General features: G+C 42.4%; 1 protein-coding gene across 1 annotated transcript in view; it reads left to right on the forward strand.

Annotated features, from left to right (window-relative positions):
• The first annotated feature begins 746 nt into the window (after positions 1-746).
• The window catches only part of LOC111861334 (ribosomal protein S6 kinase alpha-5), a 465639-nt gene continuing 442444 nt past the window's right edge, over positions 747-23941 (forward strand). The window contains exon 1 of the mRNA XM_023845812.2: positions 747-1055. Coding sequence (XP_023701580.1) covers positions 929-1055 — 127 coding nt within the window. The 5' untranslated portion in view covers positions 747-928. The remainder of the gene's footprint in view (positions 1056-23941) is intronic.

The raw sequence follows: 23941 nt of genomic DNA on the forward strand, positions 1-23941 counted from the left end.
TAACGCGTTCGTCTTTGAACTATGAAGTTTTCTGTCTTTAGACCCTCTTTTTTTTCTTCTTTAGCTATACAGCCCAAATTTGGGCCTTGGCCTACCTTCATGACACTTCCGTGCCACTTTGGTTTACTAGATGGGTCTTTAGACCCATACATGTACAAAATTATTACAAACGTTTTCTTATGAAGAATTTTGCCTTCTGGGTTGTGACGCCGTGTGATCTGGTATATATTTACCGACGTTTGGGGTAAACGTCGGTGAACATCTACAAGACTATGGTGTATCACATCGTATAAAACAATATTCTTCACAACCATGGCTGTCAGAACCTCAGATATCACATGTTTCGTTCTTCAATACATTCAATAAAGCATAGAAGTGAATAACTGAGGAATGCATACTCTGAAGAGTAAATTTGGCATGAATCTGTAAATTACATATCATTTGAACATACTATTCGACAATGGTGCAGAATTACATGCTTCAGAATCTACATCATTGTAGCTTTACAAATTATATTTCCAGAATAGAATTAATGGTTCTGATGGCGCTATTAGGATCCCGGCACCGTCTGACAAGAAGCGAGGTTGTCTGTAATACATGCTGTGACTACTATAAGATAAACTGTATCGTTTGCACATATCACGTTATGACCCAGAGAGGAAGAAAGAGAGAGACAAGTATCTTTGCGATCTAAGTTCTTTGACCTCATTCGTCCATGGTTGCGCGAGGTCTATGTTAGTCAAGAGTTTCTCAGCCGGGAAGGCGTGTGGTAGCGAGAGGCTCGCAATAATTATAAACAAAACACATGTGAACTGTATGAAGTGAAAGAAGCTGACAGTGATATGTACATATGATGTTTTATGTATATTGACAAGCTCTAGTGACTGACAATTTATTGTGTTGTTTTTAAAACGCGAAATCAGTGACGATGGAGTTAGCAGCCAATTCTTCTACTGCTACTGTCATCCGAGAGCAGCTGACAGAATGCCCCCCGCCCACCCAACACCAGCCTGTCGCCGCTGCTACAGAAACTGTTACTCACGTGTTGACATTTGGTAAGTCCTTTCAATAAATAATTTATATATATATCTACGATTTCGTAGTAAAATTGTGTTGCTAGGTGACAAGTCGGTGCAATGAATGTGTAGACTGTTTGTTGATGGTTGAGATCGGAAAAAAGCATAATGATAGGTAAGTTTTAGAAATAACATTCCTTTTTGCGTTTTGTGCATTCTTTACAAAGTAAAAATAGAACGCCTTATGTGAAGGTCATGTCTGTTGAGCTGTCTATGACCCAATATTAACGCCTAACGGTCATACTAAGCCCATGGAGCCGGGTCCTCATTGTAGAAGCCATAAATCGCGTAGACTCAAGAATTTCGCAGCATTTTATGAAACCCGAAGGTATTCACAAGAACCCTTCACTGGCCCTTATCCTGAGCCAGATGAATCAAGTCCACACCATCCCATCCTATTTATCTAAGATTCACTTTAATATTATCCACCCATCTACCTGTCTTCCTAGTGGTATAATTTCTTCTGGTTTTCCCACCAGAATCCTATATGCATTCCTCTGCTTTTTTATTCATGCTATATGCTCTGCCAGTCTTATCCTTTTTTACTTGATTATTTTAATTATATTTGGCGAACAGTACGAATTATTAAACGTCTCCTTATGCAGTTGTCTCCAGCCTTCTGTTGTTCAGTCCCTTGTCAGACCAAATAATCTCCTCAGTACCCAGTTCTCAGAGACACTCAGTCTACGTTCTTCCTTTAATATCACCTCCATACACGACTACAGGCAAAATTACAGTTTTATATGTTATCTTTATGTTGCTATTCTGCCCTGCATTCTGGTGACGATACATCAACATATGCCTAATTCTTTCTGCGTTTACTTCTAGACCGACTTCCTTACTGGCGTCAGTTAGAACTTCCGGGTTTGTCTTTATGGTACTTGCGTTATGTCCTAATTGGTTTACATCAGCATAGACCAGAAGCTAAGATGTCCCATTCAGTTTCAATTCCACCTGGTTTTCTTGGATCTTCCTATTGGAATACGCGTATTTTAAAGCAGAGTTTAAAAGTAATGACGGCAAAGCATCTCCTCCTTTTAGACCATTCTGAATAAAAAAAGCGTCAAAGAAATTTTTACCCATCCGGACTTTACACGTTTTAATAAGCTGAACTAGTCTCGTTGGTACACCAACCTCAATAAGAATACTGTACAGCACTTCTCCCCCCCCCCCAGAAGAATTATAGCCTTCCTTGAAGTTTATGAATATTTGATTTACTATTTCATTGTGTCCCCATTTTTCTGTAGTACCTGACGAATGAGAAGAAAAAAAAAGATCAGTAGTTAATGTTTCTTAAAGTTCGATATGGAAGGCTTCCACCACAGGTTGTCGGAAAATTCCTATTTTTAGCCATATTGATCCATAATGAAACTTAAGTTACACAAGACAACGCATGGAACTGCTTATGTTTTCCAGTAACACTCCACACATTCTTCTGAAATACGTTATGGGAGGTTTTCAGTAGTTTATATTTCATTGTTGCCATTGTTACTTAAGCTTAATGAACTACAAAGAACGCCTTTCGTAATTATATGTATGAAGCATGTGGCTTTCAAATTTTGTAAACATCTAAAAGTAGCTTTGTCACTCTGTTCTTTTGATCAACAAGAAATTAGGACGCGTGATAATTTGTAATAAAACTTGGTTTAGAAAACCAAGTTAGGTAATTACTGTTCCATTTTGAATAAATATAAATTCATTACACACAGGAATTACATAGTATTCCCTGTGTTAGACGATTTAATTCTGCTCAGTGGCGTGCAGACTAGGAGCGAAGCTTCACGGAAGGGTGATGAACATCCGTTCCTGTAACATCCTCTCTCAGGGTAATCTGATTGTCTACTGGCATAAATGAAATAGAGTTCAAGACTCAATTATATACTGTGGTTGTGCTAGACGGCAATTATGTTATACTTATTAGCGTCCATTTGTCTCTAATCCGTCTAAATTGCAACACTTTTTATTTTGCACTTCAATACAGTTGCAATTCAATTGAAGTGCAAAATAAAAAGTGTTGCAATTTAGACGGATTAGAGACAAATGGACGCTAATGTGAACAATTGCAACAGGATGCTGAAATACAGAGTCATTTACTTAATCCCTTCCTCTTACGCCTTTACGTTGTCGAGGTTGTAGTTTTCATTTTGATCATTTTGCAGACTCCTTTCACGTGTGATCAGCTAGTCGTGAGGAGTCTACCTAATACATGACAACACATACACGCACCAAACATCCATGCCTTGTGTGGGATTCGAACCCACGATCCCAGCTTCTGAACGAGCGAAGACAGTTCATGCCTCAGACCACTCGGCTACCGTGACAGACCGCTTATATTCTAACCATCGTATATTAGTCGTAATTACACGAGAAATAGGTCTGCTAGGAGAAGAGTATCTACCAAGAAGTTTGTTTAATTTGTCTGCTGTCAGTAAATCTTTCTTAGCACTTTAGAATGAGATTTTGTTCTTTCGTGAGGTTTCGAGGAAAGTATCAACAGGTATGAAATTTATAATAAATTCGGTAACATCCCCACCCAACATAGGTTAAAGAAAAAAACCAATTACAAAATGCGAAATCTGCATTAGAAAAAAACAACACTAGTAGAAGCCAGAATTCCTTCAAAATTAAGCAGTCCTTCGGCAATTTATGCATAAGGAAGAACTCTCTACACTCTCAATTAGGAAGGGATCTAAATGCAAATGTTACTGCTAGAAACTGAAGTCCCTAATGAAGAGGCCACAGAGGAAACAGCCGGAGCACCGGAGGACTGATCTATGGACGAGGAACCGGCTGTGGGATACCGCAACCCACGGAAAAGCGGACCAAGGACTGTTGTACGAGGAGCCCATAGATGAGGAACGTTTGAGAAGAAACAACGGCATAAGGGACTGAGGCCCGAAACTGCAGCTACGTCCAGGAAGCGAGATGCATTCAACGAGACCGTCAGGCACACTCTTGGACTGGAGGTCGCGAAGCAAGTAGTCGGATCTTCCGCTGGGCTACGGGAAGCGAGTGACTGGACATTGTGGAGGGAGTCGGTCCCCTCCGAAAGGAAATAAGAGACGTCTAAAGCACAGCCCTCGAAAAAGAATAGAGATGATGGTGGTACACCTGGACCGGCTTTCATCTTATCAGGGAACCACACAGGACGAGTGGCCTTAAGGAGAGTGCAGCGGGAGCAGTTGGAGAGTAATCACTGTGAGAATCGAGCTACGGGGAAAGAAGGTGAGACCGATCAGAACTGTCACAAGTAAAGCCCTCGGAAAGAATAAATGGTGGTAGGCCTGTAAGCTATTCAGGACGAATAGCCTTAATGAGGGAACAATGTGGCATGTAGAACCGTTGCTAGGCAACGACCGCGAAATAAGCAACTATACAACGATGTTGCTGAGTAACGGCTCTGCAACCAAGCATGTTTCCACTGCAACACAGGAACGGTTTTTCCTGTGCGGTTAGTGCCGAGATGTTATAATGAAGCTACGTTAGTGAGGCCTCAGAATTGGGCCACCCTGTTCTTGGGGAATATAAATACGGGGACCTGGCCTTCCAGGTTCGGAGAATCTCGAATCTGAGACAGTAAAATTTGATCATGAGTCCCACGGGTCTCGGACCCGAGAATGGCTGCGCTGGCAAGGCCAGCAGCAATTTAAACGACAGACCTATCCTCTCGTCAGAGAGGGCGCCCCAAATCAACAAACCTGCGTCTCTCTGACGGTAATAAAAATCTGGTCTTGGGTCCCAGATGTGGGCTTGACACCAAGACGGACTGGCCGACAAACCTTCGGTCGTAATATGACTTTGACTTTGACTTTGAGGAGTCAGTCAGTTGGTGAGTTAGTGAGTTAGAGGAACGCTGCGGTTCAGTTGTTGTTAGCTCTTGCTTTTAGAAGCTGATAGCTGATATCGGAGATCGTTCGTAAACCCGGAGGAAGGCAAACGTCCGCTTTTGAAGCCGCTACCATGCAACGGCTAGTGAAGACTTACAGACTGAGAAAACCTAGCGTGTCTTGTAGTGATTTGTGAAATCTAGAGCAGGGAGAGCTTAATCCTTACTTGTAGTTACGTTCTGAAAGTGTTCAATAAACCCGAATACCAAACCAAACCCCGTCTATAGTCACTAAACCACATTACAATATAATATATACATTAATCTTTGATATTTTGGACTAAATCTCTCTAGACATGACTGTAAGATACTGAATATACTCTCCGAAGAAATAAAAAAAGATTTTCCTTATTTATCTGGAACTTCAAAAATGCTACTATTTGTATATGCCTTGGGATAATTTAATATTGTTGTAATATTGCTGTTGCGACAAGATTAGGTCAGTTCTTCTTTCCTTGATAATTTATGTCATTTCAAGTTTTAACTATATTAATTCCATTGTGTAATGCTTGACACTACTCTTCTATATTCAGGAGTTCCTCTTTATGAATGTTGACAAGAGTTTCCCCTCTCTTCACTCAGGATTTCACTGCCTTCCTCAGTTCTTCCGGGCAAATGTATGAATAGCAGTCTAATATAGGACATATATACTATTATCCCTTTCTTCCTAAGACACAGTGCGTAATGAACAAGAAATATCAAATTGGACGGTACATACACTCTACATTTGGCGCAGCGTCGTCATACAGGATAAGAAAAATAAGCAGTTTTCTCTGTAGCAATTATTGCACAGTGTGCATAAAAAGAAAGCACTTAGAGGAGGCCATAGCTATCGTTCGCCCATATGTCTGTCCGCCCGCCCGTTTCAAGTTGAGAACATTGGACGCATTTTTATGGCGTGTTATATGAAGGTTATTCAGTTGGAGGCCACCCCAAATTCTTTTTTCTTTTAATTTCCCATAATCGGTAAAAACGTCACAGAGAATGAACAAATTTGTCAGGTAGAAGTGACACTGTTATTAAGAGTTAGTATGGTCTACGTATGATCTACAAATTGCATACAAAATTTTGGTCGCAAATGCTGAAAGGAAGAGACCATTTGGAAGATTTATACAAAAATGGTATGGTAATATAAATGTCGATCTTAAAAGAAATATGGTGTGAGGACACTGGATTCAGCTGGCTCAGGTATGATCCAATGGCGGGCTTTTGTGAATACGCTAATGAACATTTGGATCCCATAAAGGGGAGAAAATATCTTGAGTAGCTGGAATGCTGCTAGCATCTTTAGAACATTACGCACCATGCACGTCTAGCGGGTTTGTATTTATTACTCATGTTTTTTTATTGCTAGTGGGGTGGGACTAAGTCCCTTGTACTGCGGCCACTTCTGGCCTATTGTACCAGCCCCAGATGATGGGTGAGGGTGATTGTGGAGCAGTTGGTGGAATGAAGATTGGCAGGGGAAACCGAAGTACTCGGAGAAAACCTGCCTCAGCCCCACTTTTTCCACCACAAATCCCACTTGACCAGACCCGGGATCGAACCCGGGCCGCCGCGGTGGGAAGCTAGCGACTAACCGCTTAATCTATGGCGCGGCCATTTCTCATGTTAGTTGCATTGCTAAAGAGATCACCCAGAACTTGGCTTATTTAAAGACACCGTGTCAGCTGCACTAGTTATGCCTGTATAGGGTTACAATAAGAATAACAGGATATTTTATTGATGGGTCAGTAATATGAGGAAGGCAAGGAGTCGTAGCCAATTTAATGGACGTGTCTGGAATGACTGAGGAATGCCACGAATAATTTCAGTGAAGATGTTCGGCTGAGATTAAAGCCCAACTACCGAACACTGTAGCCAGTCTCAAACTTTAGCGTGTTGTGATTGCATTACGCATGCAGTCAATTGTAACGTTTGTTTCGAGATCTGAAGGCAAACGCTTGAGGAAGAGTCTGAGGAAAGAACGAAAAATCTTAGAGTAGTTGATGTCCGGGCCCAGATTAGAGCGGGGTACTACCGAATACAAGTCAAAAGCGTTACCTCTTATGTCATCTTACTCGCTGCAGTTGACTTATTATTCCCAAGAATTCGAAGTTTAGTTTAGGTTATCTTTTTCACCAGAAAGCAACGAATATAGAGGATTTGTTGCGTTGCAAGTTAAATGTAGGGGGAAGTGTCGGCATTGTACTGTACAGTTTTGTTTTAATTTCTGGAGTTCGTTTCTCTCCCAGGTCAGTTGCTCTTGTACATTTCGCTAGTATGATTAACTACGGTAAATCAGTACTTTTTTGGCTATTTTGGACTTCATCCATCGTCTCGTATGTAGAAGACAAAAGACCACGACGTAACAGCAAATACAGAAAGTACAGAGAATCCGCTCATATGGGATGTTCAACCAATCCGATCAGCCGACCCAGTTCGGATATTTCTCCCATATGAATTCCCCTCAACAATGAAGAGGTTAACAAATAAAAAATGTAAGTTTTTATGAATGTTAGTGTCTTCCACTACTTCTGCAAGTTTTGCTCCGGGGATTAGTCTGATTCCCGGAAGTCGCCATGGTGGCAAGATTCTCTATCCACACAGATTAGGCATTCATTATCCAAGTTTTTACTTTCGTTTTTGACTGAATTCCTGGAATTTAATCTATACTTCTGTTTTTTACACTGTTGACATGTGCATGCTTGGCACAAATTTTTTATCTTGTCTTTTACTGTGATTTTCTTCTTATATCCCACTGATAGAACCGGTTGTCGGTTGTTCATAGGTTGTTTTGTACAGACTGGGGGCTGTCCACTGACAGACTAGCTCTTCCTAACAGGCTCAGCTGAGTGAGTTTATCCTTCCCTACCCACCTTAAGACGGTGACAGATCCAGTCTCCGAAACGTCGTGGCCTTTTGTCTTTTACATACCAGACGATGGATGAAGTCCAAAATAAGCCAAAAGAAGTACAGTATACACCGTTGTCAGAATCCTTTCAAGTCTATGCGGTAAATCAGTTTCTATTCTTGCCTTGAGAATATCAGTGGAGTCGTATTCAGGCTATTCTTCTGTGGCAAAGCGTGATGAAACATTTTCAGCTTGTTTTATTAAAATCAAATAATTTAATAATGCGCTGTTTCATCCACTGTATATAATTCATACTTTATGGTCTCTTAAGAAATGGTGGTAACTGTTGAAATGTCCAAAACACGAAAGAGTATTCTGGCATATTTTTCTAAAGAGTGAAGGGGGACTGAAGAAATATGTTACGAATGAAGTATTTTAACACCGTGGAGATTAACCTGTTTCAAGTTTTGGCATTTTTAAATCACAGGCGTTTCTAAATCCTGTTCAAACAGGATGTAGGACTTCTCACGCAGGGTTCAGCATATTACGAGGCAACACAGAGAAAGTCGGTGCAGACACTGGACATATTTTCTCATTTACAACTGGCCTTGAGTAAGTTATCTTGGAAGGGAAATCTGTTTTGCTCGGTAGACCAATGTTGGTGTCTAAATTTCGAACAACAGTGAAATTTGGATAGACTTGAAAGGATTCTGACGATGGTGTATACTGTACTTCTTTTGGCTTATTTTGGACTTCACCCATCGTCCGGTATATAAAAAGACAAAAAACCACAACGTTTCGGAGACTGGACTCAGAAGCAGGCTGAGTAATGATAACACGTTGGCAGAACGATCTGTCCTGAAGGTGGAAGCCATCATGGAACTGCTGGATGTCTGCCTGAGGACCACCTACTTTCAAGGGGACGACGGATTCTACCAGCAGAAGGATGGCATGGCAATGGGTAGCTCCCTTTCTCCCGTTGTTAGCAACATCTACATGGAACATTTTGAACAACTGGCTATCGACTCAGCGCAGGACAAACCGTCGTTGTGGCTCCGATATGTGGACGACACATTTGTGATCTGGCCGCATGGTGCAGANCCACGGAGGACCGTACTTACTTACCTACTTACTCATGGAGCTGAACCCTTCTGGAGGAGCCGCCAATTCTGCAGCTACTCAAGAATTTCCCAGCATTTTATGGAACCCGAAGGTTCATTACTGTGTTCACAAGAGCCCTCCGCTGGTCTCTATCCTGAGCTAGATCTATCCAATCCGTACCATCCTATCCTATCTTTCTAAGATGCATTCTAATGTTGTCCACCCACCTACGCCTTGGTCTTCCCTGTGGTCTCTTTCCTTCTGGCTTTCCCACCAATATCCTATACGCAACGGAGGCCCGTAGGGTTGTGGAAAGTCGAGGCTCCAACATCTTCTAGACAAGCGGCTCAGAGATGGCGGTGATGTTGTCAGCTTTACGCGCCGGCCGTCCTTTACACCTAGGAAGATCCCTGTTACTCATTTGTGTTAGAGGCTGAGTCCACCCCAGGGTCATAGTGAGGCTGGAAGGATTAGATAAATTGAAAGAAAAATCACCTCATCGGGACTCGAACCCACGTCCTTCCGTGTTGTAGAAAAGTGCCACAACCAACTACGTTACAGCGTGTCCCCGTCCCGCCGGCAAATCTACGTTTCACCTTCGATGCTAAGTGTGCTTGCCGTTATTTTCGTGATGATTCCAAATATGCAGTTTAGAGAGACACTCGTACATAAATCATCGAAATATACTCAGAATCGTTATAGCTGTTTTCGAGAAAATCCCTGTTATTTTAAAGGGGGATCGATTTGAAGAGCTCATACTTTTGGAGCGAGATTGATAACATTCACCGGGCGTCGGTCTTTGACGTGCCAACTCCTAAGCACCGGATACGAGTATGACTAGACCTGTCTAGTCGTCCAGGAGCTAGTGAGGCACATATCCATATTAAGGCGCGTCCACATTACTCGTGCTCGCGTGACTCGCTATGCTCGCGAGTAATGTGGACGATATGACAAGTCACGAGGCAAGCAAATTTTAATTTTTTAATTTAAAAACTATAGCCAGTAAATTAAAATACGACTTCAAATCCCGATGAGGTCATTGGATTTTTTTCGGTTGACCTAATCCTTCCAGCCGCACTAGGCTCTGGGGTTTACTCAGCCTCTAACAGAAATGAGTACCAGGAATTAATTAAATAATTTTCCTGGGGAGTAAAGCACGGCCGGCGCGTAAGGCTGACAACCTTACCGCCATCTTTGAGCCGATTGTCTAGATAATGTGGGACCCTCAACGTCTCACAACCCTATGGGCCTTCACGGCCTGTTACAGGGATAGCTTTACTTTTTACTTTACTTTAGTACAGCCTACACACTGCGAGTAAATATACGGATCCTCACGCGCCGAAGCCTGGCGGGCAACTAAAGTAGTGTGGACGAAGATTTACGGGCACAAGTAAAAGCCAGACGAGTCTCCCGACGAGCACGAGCACGAGTAATGTGGACGCGCCTTTACGTGTACAGATAGACAGACAGACAAACAGACGACATTCCAGAAAACACATTTTCTTATTGAGGAGGGCTAAAAACCTGTAAATCCATCAACATCTGGAGATTGATTTCTTCACGATCACAGTATTATACCACAGACCTATTTCATACTTATGAGAAATTAGGAGACGAGGAACTCCCATATAATGCTCTACAGAGCTTTCGAGCATGCTAAGCAGCTCGTTCGTGGTCATGAAATTTCCTTCCCTGAAGACACTGAAGATCAGGACGGTTTTAGGTTCCCTGCATAGGCGATTGGATTTTTGTCTTCATTTGGTCTATCTAAAATTGGGTTGGGACCACCCAGCCTCCTAACCAATTCTCAGAGAAAATTGGATTTCTTTCTTCATTGATGCTTGAAGAACAGATAAACTTATCTCTGTCTCAGAGTACACGACTCTTAGTTTCGTTTTGCTGTACAGGTTAATGTAACCTCCTAATTGTAGCGGCCTGAGGCTCAGGGTCTCGGCACCCATGAGCGCAGTGATTTAGGTATATATGTATGTCCGCGTTTTTATGTGTTCTGTGTTGGTGGAGGCCATGTGATGTTGTGATCCTCTGTCCAAGGTTTACCGTAATAAGAGCAGAAATTTTATGCGACTTTTTATAACATTATTATACCGAGTAATTCTAAATTATTGTCGGAGTTTTCGTTTCCTATAAACGGAAACACCGACAGTAATTTAGACTCACGCTGCATTTTAATGATCTTGCAGAAATAGGATATGAGGGTGCAGACGGATGGAGCTGAATCAGGATATGGTCCAATGGTGGGCTTGTATGAACACGGTAATGAACCTTCGGGTTCTGCCATAAAAGGTGGTGAGTTTCTTTATCAGCAGAGCGACTGTCAGAACAGACAGAAAGAGTCTGTTTCATGGAATTAGCTGTGATTAGAAGAGGCAGAGGTTCGAATTAGGCACCTGAAGTTCAGTATTTATTGTTGCGGTCCTTCCGGATCCATTGGAGACTGTCAAACATGTCAGTTTATGTTCTTATTGGTGTGTTGTCACTGATTTGCTAAACTGGTACCAGTGAAACCTGTTGCTTGTGCCACTCTGCGCAGGCTCAGTGAGCAGAATCTCGTTTTCCGGCAAAGCCACTACTCACAGTAGTGACACCGAATTCCGATAAAGGATGCCCGCGTGATTTATGGTGGATACTGTGCTCTCGATCTTGTGTGAGCGTCTCACCATCCGTCGCCTTGATATTGACAGTTTGGGATTGTGCCCCATACTGATGAAACTTACACTATGTGAGGATCCTGGTAATTCCATGACCATATTTTTGTAAATTTACAGTTTTAAAACTTAAAACTGTGCGTGCTTCTTCCATGTTTCTTACTCAGCTTAGTCTCTGATCCTGAAAATGGAGGCAGTATGTTCCTCCGAAATGTCTGTAACATTCTACCAGACTACACAGCGCCACTTACCAGAAGATACTACTCTTCATATTTAGCCTAGAGAGAAATTTATGCTATTGGGTATTAGGCACAGAAATAGGACGAAAGTGCAGTTATTAGTTTCTGTTATCCTCTCCTTTATCTTTTAGGCCGTGCCATAGCTCAAGCGGTTAGTCGCTGGCTTCCCATCGCGGCGGTCCGGGTTCGATCCCGGGTCTGGTCAAGTGGAATTTGTGGTGGACAAAGTGGAGCTGGGGCAGGTTTTCTCCGAGTACTTCGGTTTCCCCTGCCAATCTCCATTCCACCAATTGCTCCACAATCACCCTCACCTATCATCTGGGGCTGGTACAATAGGCCAGAAGTGGCCGCAGTACAAGGGACTTAGTCCAACCCCACTAGCAATTTAAAAAACTCTTCTTAGATACGGAACATTTAACGGAAAGCGTGTGACACAAAATCTGTTCACAACCTTCTGTAACTAACATTTAATCCACATAAAAATGCTTGGAATAAATTTTATATACCATAGGATTTTATGTGTTTTATGTAATTTGTGTATGTTTCCTATGATGACGTTTATTAATATGTGACGAAATTCGTTATGAACATAGACAGCCCGCATGGATGTAATTCTGCATTTCTCCACACTCGTTACCGTAGAGTGAAAGTCGAGGAATGGCTGTGTGCAGGGCAGGATGATGTCATGAAGACAGTTCTGTATTTATCCCCCCCCCCCCCCCACCCACACNGACGGGCTTAAGATTGTCATCAAACGCGGTCTGTGGTTCTCACGTTAGAAGTGTTGAACCTTCGGGTTCTACTACCAGAGTGTACATTAGATTGGCGTTCTATGTCAAGTTGAATGATAATATCTCTAAACTCGGTATCCAGGTTCTCATATATGCAATAGCATGCATAAACTGATGTCATCATTAAGGTAGGGAGGCATTTGCTGTGAATCCTGTTCGTTATAGGTCAGAAGATAATCAGGAAGTATTACATTGCCGTATGGTCATTACATAATGTCTCTAGCCAATGTCCGTCCAAGAATTCTCCCCTGTTGCGTAGTCACGGTGAGAGACATGCAGACAAACCGCACGACTAAAATTGGTCTTCAGGCTTTTGAATTATTTAAGTCGTTGACAACGATTTTGTTTTATGTTATTCTTCTACGAGGGTCAGTCAAAAAGTTCCCGGAATGGTGGTATAGCACCCTAATGGTAGGACATACGGCAACGCTTACCTAATCACCTTCAAAGTAGGACCCTTGCGCGCATATACACTTGCTCCATTGATCCTGCAATTGTTGGAGGCAACGGTGGAAGGCTTCTTTTGGAATCTTCCAGAGCTCAGCCGTCGCATTCGATTTGATGTCCTCCATGGTTGCGAAACGTGTCCCCTTGAGGCCCATTTTCAGACTATGGAACAGCCAAAAGTCACTCAGAGCGAGATCCGGAGAGTACGGTGGTTGAGTGGTGGCAGGAATGTTTTTCTCGACAAGGAATTGCTGCACAACGAGCGATGTGTGGCTTGGTGCAGAAACCGCTGTCCCTGCCACTTGTCGCGCCGCTTCCTCCGAACCACATTGCGCAACCTCTGCAAAACTTGCACGTAGAAATGGCCAGTAACAGTACCAACTTCTTGCTCCAACTCCGCGATGGTCATTCTTCGATCACATCGAATTAGTTGTCGCACTTTTCCAATCATTTCTACGGTTCAGGATGTCGAAGGTCTCCCGCTGCGCTGGTCATCCTCTAACGTCTCCTGCCCATTCTCAAACCGGGAAAACCAGTCGTAAACTGCGGATTTCTTTAGTGCAGTATCACTGTAAACTTTCTGCAGGGCCAATAGCGTCTCTGAAGCAGATTTTCCCAATTTGCACATGAACTTGATGTTCGCACGCGGTTCGAACTGCGACATTGCGCCGAATGATCAACACTCACGTCTAATTCAAACGGAACAGTAACGACACTGCACACTGAAACCTGTCCAGACCTGTTGAGCCTGCGAGTAGACATGCTAAGCTTCCCACCACAACAGTGTGTGCGCTATCTTATCGCTCGTTCTCCATCTGCAGGAGAATTCCGGGAACTTTTGACTGACCTACGCATTATAGCACTTCACAACTAATCCCACGGAACCGAATGCAGTTTGAGGAGCCAACAGTTGCTCAGCCATTTTATAAAGTCCGAAGGATCTTTAGAGTGTTTATAACAGCCTGCCACTGGTCCCTATCCTGAGCCAGATGAATACAGCCCCCCCCCCAACCCTATTTCTCCAAGATCCATTTTAGTGTTATCCTCCCGTACCGTTCTCCGTAATAACACGAAAAACAAGAATAAAGCAATTCATATGACAGAATTTCTTTAAAAGAATTTTTCTTGCCTCCGGGCAGCACATTCGTGGCACTGCGCAGATAACACTGACCACATCCTGCGGGATACATTCGCAGTTGCCATGTTTGTCGTTCTGTGCTGGCTAGTTCCCGTAAAACTCCTCATTAGAGCTCTTGACAGGTTTGGATATTCAAACCACTCCTTAGTAATATTTTATTGTTTTCAGTATTCTACCATCAGCTTCAGTAATTTTAATGATGTCATTAGTGACTGAGCTGTGGACTAGAAGGCCGGGGTTGGCTTCCCTCACAGCAGGGGCCGAAATTCCTCTCTTAGGGCCCCCATACACGCACAGTTTGGCCTCCAGTTCGGCCTGCACAGTTGAAGACTGAAAGGCAAAACTGACGTGTGTGGTGCGGGCGGCCGGCCAATCGTTTGGACTGTTGGCCTGTGGGAAACCCGTCAGTCCGTCAGTTCAGCCTGCAGGACCGTAGCACGTGACGTATGTGACTCACCATTATTGGCTGGAAGACCGTGATTGTGGCATGAAGCCTGCCGCTTTATCTGCGCGTGTATGGGGAGGAAAGGGATGGGGTAAACTGTGAAAGTTTTGCCTGTAAGGTCGATCGGAAGGCCAAACTTTGTGTGTATGGGGGGCCTTAGTCACCACGACCAGACAGGCTATCCAGCGTGCACTGGAGGTACTTTCCGTGGGGGTTAAGCCACTTCCCCCCCCCTACGCATCTTCAGTCTTAATTAAGTGCAGGGACATCTTTACCATTAAAGGGTTACATCCCTTAAGATACAGTATTTACAATTATGAAAACCTCTGATCCAAATTACCCTTATCTCACACATCGCATCACAAATAGGGACATTCGGTGAACATTCGTTTATAAAGTCCGCTGTAATATCTTGCAAATCGTCCTCTGAGGCAAGTGTACATGCATGTACCACGTTCTTCCATGGGAATGTGATTGTCGCTGAGCCGGCCCGAACATAACTCCCCTTATGATGTTGAATACGAATGTTTATAATTGTGTTCACAAGAAAAATTCGCTGAGTCCTATCTTGAGCCAGATGAATCCAGTCCACAGCTTCTTTTAAAGATCTGCTTAAATGTTATTCTCCCATCTTCCAAGTTGCCTCAGACGACAGTAATATTTGACCAGTTGACACAGCCGATAGCACGAGAAGATTTTATTAACTTTAGCAGCCATGAAAGCTTCATATTTTATTTAATTCTTTGATATAAGAAATGTTTAACGAAATTCAGGGAAAATTAATATGCGACCCTTATACGTTCATGTATGGACACTGACTATGTAACGACAATTTTCTGTCCGTAGCAGATGAACAACGTAGGACATGTAAAATAGTTAGTTAGTTAGTTATTGGAGAGGGTGGGTTTCCCCATGCACTTAGACCAGTATTGGTCCATTGTGCTTCCCTCTATGATATTCTACCAGTCTCTATACCCGACCGATATTGGTGCGTATCATCAGTCCCGACCGAGCCAGCGAATTCGGCCTCTACTGGCTTGGCGGTATCTATAATGCTTCCCCTATCTATCAGAGGCGTTAGAGATTACTGTTGGGCGGGAAACGTCCTTGAATTTGGCTCAGTGACCTCCTTTGGAGATATGAGGTTCTTTTACTTGCCGTAAAGCTACGACACGGGACCCACGGCTTAAAGTCCCTCCCGGAGGACTTGTTCCCTGAATTTTTCCGCCCTTAAAAATTCAACGACCTCCGCCGGGTTTGAACCCGCGTACCACGAGTCATGAGGTCGGAACGTTACCTCTAGACTACGGAGGCCGCTACATGTAAAATAACCCGTAACGTGAAGAAAGCAGTCTTCTGGGATGTGGCATCGTGTAGATGTGTTGTTAACCGACGTTTCGGAGGAACGTATCGCCTCCATCTTCCTCCAAAATGTCGGTTAACACCACATATACACGGTGCCACATCCCAGAAGACTGCTTTCTTCATAGTCACCGCCGTGAAAACCTCAAATCTTAGATAACTCCTAACGTATTTGGGAAATGCTAGAATTCCACCGAAATATGCACATATTTCCTTTTGGCTTAACAGACGCGTTATGATACGAATTAGAATGACTAACACAATTTCTTAGAACTCTGATACCTTTGATACACAGTCCTGCGAAGGGAGGAGCAGCGAACTTCAGGAGATAAGCGATAAAATTGGTGTGATTCATGAGATGCGCCTTCACGAGATGAATACGTAAACTGTCCAAAGTTACACGATAACACTATCGCATGTGAAAATAATATGTTAACAGTTAACTTAACACAGGCTACACCAGGGTAGCTAATGTCTTGATTAGCGGAACGGTAATATTTCCCAGGGCCGGTTTCCACTTATCTCACATTCTGATTTAGATGCAGTTTACAAGTGACCGAACATCCTGGTCGAGGGATGTCAACTCCCGTTTTAAGACGAGAGAGGGTAAATAAATATGTCACAAATGGATATAAAACGTAAAACTTGTGATAGTTGAACATACAAAAGCATTTACTTCTCGACATATCCACCGCTAACATTAGTAAACTTGTCCCATCGCTTTACCAGTGCGTTGTAACCGGCAGCATTGAAGTCTTTTGACTTTTGTCTCAGCCACTTCCGCACCTAATCAGGCAACATCTATTACTTTCGAACGTCCTCGAGAGAATTTCTCGACCGAGTTATGAAACGCTTTAAACGGCAGATACTTCCTACCGTAAACAGGAAACGTTTCTTTGTGGATATCCAATGCAATGAGTCCTTGTACACACGAAAACGGACAGCAGATTTTCGATCTTCGGTAGTACACTCCTCAAGTACGACTACCATTTTGATACTGAAACCAGCTTCTGAACATGCGCGTGCGCTTCTGTTATCTAGACCAGGGGTCTCCAAACTTTTCGAACCGCGGGTCACATTAGGTAATTCAGCACTTTCAACGGGCCGGATAAAATGAGAAATTAATAACTCTAGGTATATGAGTTTTATTGAAAACACAGAATTTCATAAACTATACACAAAGTACGTGAGAATAAATTATCGTATATTAATGACAACAGACAGTAGCAGCAAATGCTCATATTTTCGTCACAAATTATAATGAAACAATTAATGTGAATGGTGGAACTCTATTTGCATTCTTAAAATCTGATTAAATTGAGGTTCAAATTTTGAAACACTAATCACAAGTAGCGACTTTAAATGTTCATCGGATAAATTTTCCCTGTATTTCGACTTGATGTACTTCATCTGAGAAAAAAAGTTTGTTCACACAGATACATCTATATCGTCCCAAAAATGGAGATAAATTTACAAGCAAATTTCTTTAAATTTGGAAATTGCTCTGAGTTCAGAAATATATAAAATTCGATCAAATTTCCTTCCTTTTATTTGTCTTTAATATGATAATTTTCCTGAAGTTCAATAATTTCCATTTGAATTTGACTTGGGACATCTGCAGCATCACAGTCAAACGGATTTTGAAACAATCTAATTTCCTGAGCACTGGAATGCAAATCAGCAAATCGCTTCCGAAATTGTTCTTTCAAATCTGAAATGACTAAATTTGCAAACGAGGAAGGAAATTCTGCTTCACCCTTTTTATGCAACTCTGCACAGTATAGCATATGAACAAAGTTACAATTTTTCACTTGGCTTTCCAGAAGTATCAACTTTACTCTGAATGCCTTGATAAGTGCAAATAAATAACAGACTAAGTTATTTTCACCCTGCAACTTTAAATTCAAATGGTTCATATGGTTCACCAAATCAGCAAAAAATGCTAATTTCCAAAGCCACTCGGTATCTGATAAAAGTGTTTCGTAATGGTATTTCTCGGTAAGAAATTATCAGTTTCATTCCTGAGCTGATAGAAGTGCGAAAGAACCTTTCCACAGCTAAGCCATCGAACTGCAGTATAATATGACAGGTCAATAAGCTCGGAATTACATTTGCCAGTACTCATTGGAAAATTAGTTCAATTGGCGCATTTGTGCACAATTCTTTCGCGGACCCGATAAAATCACATCACGGGCCGTAGTTTGAGACCCTTGGTCTAGATAATGTGGGAACCTCAACATCTCACAACCCTATGGGCCTCCACGGCCTGTTACAGGAATAACTTTACTTTTACCTTTTTACACCTACAAATCCTGTTAAGTCCATTCCAGCTGTTTTACTTCTGTTGTGACCTATTTTCTGTCTCTCCCTCATATCCTGGAGGTCACTGTTTCAAATATCGACACGGAAACTGACTATCGGGACTTATTTTTCACGGTTTTTCTCAATTTCTCCTGTTAAACGCCATAATAGTATCCCATGCAAAACTACGACCATTCGTTTCACTTAACGCACAGTTCGTTATTCACGTATCTTCCTATAATTCGCAGTTGCATAATCTGAGCTATCGAAGGTATCGTTAAGTATACCAAGGATAAACAGTATGCACGTATACGCCTAATGGCAGCAGAGTTCAAGTTAACTGAATAGGAGCACTGTCTAATCCGTGTTCTAGAAGGGGGGGACTGAATATGCGGCGCCATTGCTTCGGGCATATGTCATGGTGGCGTATGTGTTCTGGACACTGAAGCGGCAATGATATCAGGGACCGAAACATGTTAGGGTGCTAAGAAGTGAAGTAGTAAAAGCTTCAACAATCACACTGGACGGAATTGTTTTATCATTTGTTATCTTAATTTTTAATTAGAGAGGATCTGAAGGAAAGTGGTCCTACACTCTTTCAAGATATTGTAACGCAGATGGCCACAGCGTTGCTAGGCAATTGACCGTTAAACACCTCGCTACCATATACACGCAAGACAACAATGGAAGTACAGCTTTTTCTATGAGGTAGGCGCCGCGACCGTTGCTATGCAACATCGCGGTAAACACTTTTCAACTACAATATAGGCTGTTTTCTGCGTGGTCGGTTCGGAGGCTATATAATGAAATTCCGTAGAGAACAGAGTTCACCTGAGAGGTACCCCCGTGTGGAGGCGGGGTCGAATACCTCCACCGTGACCCTGCGAGTCGTAGGAGGCGACGAAAAGGGAAGTCTCAAATCTGAGACAGTAAAATATGGTCGCGAGTTCCAAGGGACTCGGACCCGAGAAAGACTGCACTGGCAAGGGCCAGCATCATATAGAAAAGGCAAACCCATCCTCTCGTCAGAGAGGGCGCCCCACAAAAACAAGACCATAAATGCCAAACAGTAATAAATACCTGGTCATGAGCCCCAGATGGGGCTCGACACCAAGACTTACTGACTGACTTACCGTCAGTCGCAATGTGACTTGTACTTGGACAGAGTTCACCCCCGTGTGGAGGCGGGGTCGAATACCTCCACCGTGACCCTGCGAGTCGTAGGAGGCGAAGAAACGGGAAGCCTCAAATCTGAGCCAGTAAAATATGGTCGCGAGTCCCAAGGGACTGAGACCCGAGAAAGACCGCGCTGGCAAGGGCCAGCAGCATATGAAAAAGATAGACCAGTCCTCTCGTCAGAGAGGGCGCCCCACAAAAATAAGACTGTAACTGTCAAACGGTAATAATTAATATCTGGTCATGAGCCCCAGATGGAGCTCGACACCAAGGCTCACTGACTGACTGACCGTCAGTCGCAATGTGACTCTGACTTGGACATAGTTCAGTGTTTAGGTGTTTAAGTGACAGTGAGAGAGTTCTCGGTGGAAGATAGCCACGGAAATTTCGTCGTGTGAACACTTCGTATGATTAGAAGACTATTCATGTGTAATAGTTGGACTGATTTGAAGAGCTGGTTCCTGTGTTTTCATTGCATTACCAGGAGAGGACTAGTGTGCGTGCAACAGTGTATTATGAAGTGTGTGTATACCAGCGATAACGCTGTAATTAATTGTAATTAAAAGACTGTAACCAAGTGCTAATAAATCCAATCATCCGAGCTAGAACCCGTCATTTTCGTCACGAGTACCACCCTACACGTGACAATATTATCACGACATCCTCTGTCGTGACTGAAGAAAGCAATGAAATGGCTGAGTCAGTGTAGATGGTCTTCTGGCTGAGATTCGAACCTGGGACCTTATCCAACTGCTTGACCGCAGCTTTCGGAAGGTAGGACGGTGGAATATCGAATATAAAAGGACGTGGATGAAAGATGTCCGTGGCTATGGTAAAGTACAGTCCCAGCATTTGGGTGTAAGGATTGAAGAAGATCCCGAAATACTTCATTAAGAATAAACGGGCCCAAATTCGAAACCAGGACTTCTAGAATATGAAACCATGACGTTGGGTACAGCATTTGATATGTATTACCGACAAAGATCAGAAATCATCGTTAAATAAAGAAACGACAAAGAACTGTCAAGTGATATAGCATGTTCTCAGCTTAACAACGATTGGCGCTTGTTTTTCCCTGACTTGTTATGTTCCGACAACATTCCTACAGGCACCGTAAAAGGAAAGATTTAAATATGACGTAAGTTAATAGGGGGGACAAACACAAGCAGCATACGGAGTTCTCTGCTGATACAGTAGTTCTCAGAAAGCCAGGGATATTGCTGATAAATAGAAATTGCTGATTGATTTTCGAACACATTTCAACAGCAGCTGTGAAAGTATGCATTGAAGCTGTAGTGCTGTAACTTAGTAACCCCGTGGGGTTGAGTCCTAATTGAGAGCCAGTAATGTCTCAGCTAATCAAGATATTCCCCTCTCTTCTCAAAAAATTCCATCACAGGATCCTATCCTGAGTTCCACACTCATCTTCCTTTAAGATGCATTTTAATATTATCTTCCATCTTCTCCTACGTATCCTTTCAGGTTTATCCAACAGACACTTATAAGCATTTCTCACATTTCGTATGCCTGCTAAATTCCCTGTCCCTCACACACTCCTTGAACTGATCACCCTAATACGCGCATGTGGTAAAGAGTACAGAGCAGGAATTCGAGATTCTTGGCAGTCAGTTTCATAGCAATATTGATTATTAGAGGAGACTGCATTATTTGGAACGTGAGGTGCTCTCAGGATAAGTTGACTTTTTGCATGTGAGGGTGAGGAGATGGGGGATAGCCGGTTTTGTTCATCGTATTGTGAGTTTCCAGTGACAGCTTCACTGTAAGGATTAATCTCTGCTGTGATAATGGACAGATCCAACGCATTTTTCACGAAAGAGTTTCTGGTTGATTCAGTGCACTAACAGTGATTAAACATGGTCATGTAAGAAGGCCACTCATTACATACACTGAAACCCAACCAAGTAAATGTATTCACGTTTGAAATCCCCTCCTATATATTTGTTTGTTTCACGTTATTATTTTCGGATTATCTGAGTTCTCTCAAAGTGTCAGCACTAAGTTCTCTTGCATTGTCACTGTAATGCGAGAGAGAGAGAGGGGGGGGGTCAGTGTTCCGCCTCTAAATCGGTGGTGGTGAACCTCATATTACCATGTGTCACCTTCCCCAGTCCAAAGATATACGCCACAGAAGCAAGTGTATTAATTTTCGTTCTTCAAATGCTATTGCTACGAACTGCAAATTGGTACTGTAGAAGTTGTGTGTCTATAGGCTATATGCATACATACGTATATATATATACGTACATATATTATCATAGCGGATTTTTGGTATGAATAATGAATTATTTAATTATGCCGTTTGTTTATTATTGTCTTTAATATAATAGTTTGGTTCAGGTAATAAATTTAGTTATATCAGATTAATTAGTGGATATCTGAGGAACCGGGATAGCGGAGTCGGTATAGCGACTTGCTACGGGCTAGACGACCGAGAGGTCGGAGTTCGAGTCAGGGTAAGGTCAAGAATTTTCTCTTCTCCACGTCGTCCAGGCCGGCTCTGGGGTTCACCCAGCCTCCTATACAATGCGTACCGGGGGCTCCTTCCGGCGGGGTTAAGCGACTGGGGCATGAAGCTGACCACTAACCCCCAACTACTGCCGAGATCAAGAAAATGTGAATCTATGCATCCACTCCCCCGTACACCTTCATGGCGTAGTGCTTAATTAGTTAAATACAGGGACAACTTTACCTTTACGTTTTAATTAGTGTATATGATAAATTTGCCGGTCACGGTAGCCGAGCGGTCTAAGGCGTGCACTGTCTTCGCTCGCTCGGAAGCCGGGATCGTGGGTTCGAATCCCACTTAGGCCATGGATGTTTGTGTGCGTTTTTCTGTGTCTGTCTACAGGTAGAGGCCTTGCGACGAGCTGATCACTCGCCCAAGGAGTCCTACCGTAGATCTAGTAAGCAGAAGTGAAACGGAGAGTTTCATGGGGGTAGGCCTAGGCCCAAATTGGGGCTGTAGTGCCACAGAAAAAAAAAAGTCTGCATTAACTTAAGACTCTCCCGTCGAGTTCTTATTCTCAATACCTTTTGTAGAACAAAGTGTAACTCTCTCCAGAAGTCAAGCTGCAGTTACAAAAACTCTTACTGAGTAAGTCTAGTTTTATGGGAGAGAGAAAGCACTGATGTTGAAGTCTTTATGAACCCTAAGCTTACGATAGGGAATGATCATGATCTAATGGTAACAGTAACATCTAGGGGATTGGATTAAGCAGGGCTAGGTCTGAATGAGTTTTATGGGAGAGAGAAAGCACTGATGTTGAAGTCTTTATGAACCCTAAGCTTACGATAGGGAATGATCATGATCTAATGGTAACAGTAACATCTAGGGGATTGGATTAAGCAGGGCTAGGTCTGAATGAGTTGTTCGGCAGAGCCACAGACTCGTAGCTATTAGACGTACCGGGTTTTGCGTGGTATTCCTTCTGGAATATCCTCGGTAAGGAAAAAGATTCACAACTCATGTAATGTATGGGGTTACTTACAGACTCTATTCAGTACGGTATCGAAGGTTTTTATGTCGTTTCATTTAATTTTATATTTCTTATGGAGGCGGCCATAATCGCTCAAAGAAGACATGTTCAATTACTTTTCCATACTTTGATCTTAACGTTTCTGTGCATTCTGTGCACAAGAAACTGTCATGTCTGTCCGCCTGTCCAGATGTCCGCGGTTTCAAATAGAAAACCGTTGGACGAATTTGGATTCAATCTGATACTAATGTTATGCCCTTACAAGTCAACTCAATAAATGATACAAACTCCGTTCCAAGTGCAAACTATATATATTATATGTCTTTGATCTTGTTCTTTCTACACTACATGTTTCGGCCTCTATCGGCCATCATCAGGTGTATACTCTTAACGTTGCTGCCACACTGAACCCAGTCTAAAATTTAACATTTAAAAACACAATGTCACTTTCTTCGTATTATCAACATCAATCTCGTTGATATGTGTCTGGTATGTAGATTATATTGCATACGTCAAATTTGATATTCCTGTAGTAGCACTATGAAATCTTAAGTTATGGTGTTTTTTAAAATCTTTTAAAATTTTCTCTAAATTTAAAATTTAAAATTTAAAATTCTTAGGGTTACTCGCCCTATGTCTAAGTGCTGGAGCGGCTAGTTCTTGTTTCCACACTGTACAGGTGTTATCTGTAATATACAAATATTCGTATTATTATTTTATGTACGTAACATGTAACACATACGTAACGTATGTGTACAGTCTATTTATGAGGTAATTAATACCTGACAATTTGTGCTCGAATGGATGGCACGAACTGTTAGATATAATGATGTCTGTTTGTGTGGGTTTCCTATATATTGCAAATTGCAACCTACCTTCATTGCGATATATTGTTATATCTAGAAAGTTAATTGATTCTTGTTGTTCTCTTTCAATGGTGAACTTTATAGTTGGTTGCAATTCATTAATTTCTTTGAGTGTAT

The sequence above is a fragment of the Cryptotermes secundus genome, unplaced genomic scaffold (genome assembly GCF_002891405.2).
Source record: "Cryptotermes secundus unplaced genomic scaffold, Csec_1.0 scaffold230, whole genome shotgun sequence".
NCBI lineage: Eukaryota > Metazoa > Arthropoda > Insecta > Blattodea > Kalotermitidae > Cryptotermes > Cryptotermes secundus.